A 2,206-nucleotide genomic window follows, 5' to 3' on the forward strand; every position below is an offset into this window, starting at 1 on the left:
CCCTAAAAAAAAAAAAAAAAAATAAAATAAAAATAAAAAAATAAAAAATAAAATAAAATAAAAAAAAGATAACTGATGCTCTAATCAGCAGTACCAACCTTGTTGGCATCAGGGACGGGTTTAGTGGAAGAAAATTTTCCCACAGGGCGGGGTGGAGGGGGATAGTTTCAGCTCACATCATCAATCATTAGATTCCCATAAGGAGTGTGCAACCTAGACCTCTCACACCTGCAGTTCACAATTGAGTACATGCTGCTATGAGAATCTAATGCCAAAGCTGACCTGACAGGAGGTGGAGTTGAGGCAGCTTTGGGCCTCAGATGAGCCCCAGGTGAGCTCCAGTACTATGCTGATCTGGGAGGCTGTACGCTTCGGGTGTGACACAGCAGGGTACCAGCTGTGATGGCCACAGGAGTGCTCATATCTCCCCTTTCCCAATTCCAGGCAGCCCACTGCACAGACAGATTCCTTCTTCCTGAGGAAAAGAGAGAGAAGAGAGCAAGGAACTTTGCCTGTGAACATAGGAATTTCTCCCTATTTCCCTCCAAGGCCATCAGAGTTGTGTATTTAGGAGTCTGCAAGAGATACAGCATCTCTGGGCTTAGAGATCCCACTAGCACTGAAATGCCTGTAGAGGCAACAGACTTAAGTAACTTAATACTCAATCTTCTTTGAATTCTTGGAAAGTCCTTTGAAGAAGGGCAAGTAAAAACAAAGCCAGACTGTGAAGACTAGAATAAATACTTAGAGACAGTGATAGACTGCAATACAATAATAGTAGGGGTCTTTTAACACCACACTTTCAGCAGTGGTCAGATCATCCATACAGAAAATCATCAATGAAATATTGGAATTAAACAACACTAGATCAAATGGCCCTAACTGACATTTACAGAATATTTTATGTAACTAGTGCAGAATATATGTTAATTTCATCGGCACATAGAACATCCTCCAGGACAGATCATACGTAAGGCCACAAAACAAGTCTTAACACATTGAAAGATGGAATAATATCAAGTATCATTTTGAAAAACAGTGGAATGAAATTAGAAATCAATGAAAAGAGGAACTTTGGAAACTATACAAATACATGAAAATTAAACAATATGCTCTTGAAAGACTGGTGTGTCAATAAAGAAATTAAGAAGGAAATATTTTTAAAAATTGAAGGAAACAAAAATGGGAACATAACATACCAAAGTCTATGGAATGCAGCAAAACCAGTACTGAAAGGAAAGTTTATACCTATACATACTGACACCAAAAAAGTAGAAAGACTTCAGTTATGCAACCTCATGGTGCAACGCAAGAAAGAAAGCAAGGACAAACCAAACCACAAATTAGTAGAAGAAAATAAATAATAAAACCTAGAGCAGAAATAAATGAAATTGAGAATTAGAAAGGTCCATGAAACAAGAAGTTTGTTTTTGAAAAGATAAACACGTCTTTTGCTACATTGACCAAGAAAAAGAAAAAAATGGATTGAATACTTAAATGTAAGATATGATTTATATGAGCACAAATCAGAGAAAAAGACCTTGCAATTGACACTTCAGTAATTTAAAGACAGCATTCAAGTAGAGATATTATGAGCAAATGTGTGTCAATAATTTGGAAAACCTAGAAGAAATGGACAAATTCCTAGACACATACAGTCATAATGAATAATGACATAGTAGCTGCAATAAAAAGTTTGCCATCCAAGAATAGTTCAGGACTAGATAGCTTTAATATTGTATTCTACCAAATATTTAAAGAAGAACTAGTACCAATTTTACTCAAACTATTCTGAAACATTGAGAAGGAGGGAATATTCCCAATATCATTCTACAAGGCCAACATTTCCCTCAAAAACCATACAAAGACACAGCAATAACAACAAAACCTACAGGCCAACATCCTGATGAACATGCAAAAATCCTCAACACGATACTAGCAAACTGAATTCAACAACGCATTAAAAAGATTATTTATCACGATCAAGTAGGATTCATCATAGGGATGCAAGGATGGTTCAGCAATGCAAATCAATAAATGTGATCTATCACATAAATAGAATCAAGGACAAAATCCATGTGGTCATTTCAATAGAGGCTGAAAAAGCATTTGGTAACACTCAACATAACTTCATAATAAAAACTCTTAATGTAGTTTAGCAGGAACGTATCTCAAAACAATAAAGGCCATGTATATCAAACTCATA

The 2,206-nt window shown here is 35.9% G+C and overlaps 1 protein-coding gene across 1 annotated transcript in view; it reads left to right on the forward strand.

Annotated features, from left to right (window-relative positions):
* Positions 1-1,083, forward strand: part of LOC108539174 (disintegrin and metalloproteinase domain-containing protein 5-like) — a 136,637-nt gene extending 135,554 nt beyond the window's left edge. The window contains 1 exon segment of the mRNA XM_017887681.1: positions 445-1,083. Coding sequence (XP_017743170.1) covers positions 445-571 — 127 coding nt within the window. The 3' untranslated portion in view covers positions 572-1,083.
* The last annotated feature ends 1,123 nt before the right edge of the window (positions 1,084-2,206 follow it).

This window comes from Rhinopithecus bieti, unplaced genomic scaffold (assembly GCF_001698545.2).
Source record: "Rhinopithecus bieti isolate Rb0 unplaced genomic scaffold, ASM169854v2 scaffold_17772, whole genome shotgun sequence".
NCBI classification, from domain to species: domain Eukaryota; kingdom Metazoa; phylum Chordata; class Mammalia; order Primates; family Cercopithecidae; genus Rhinopithecus; species Rhinopithecus bieti.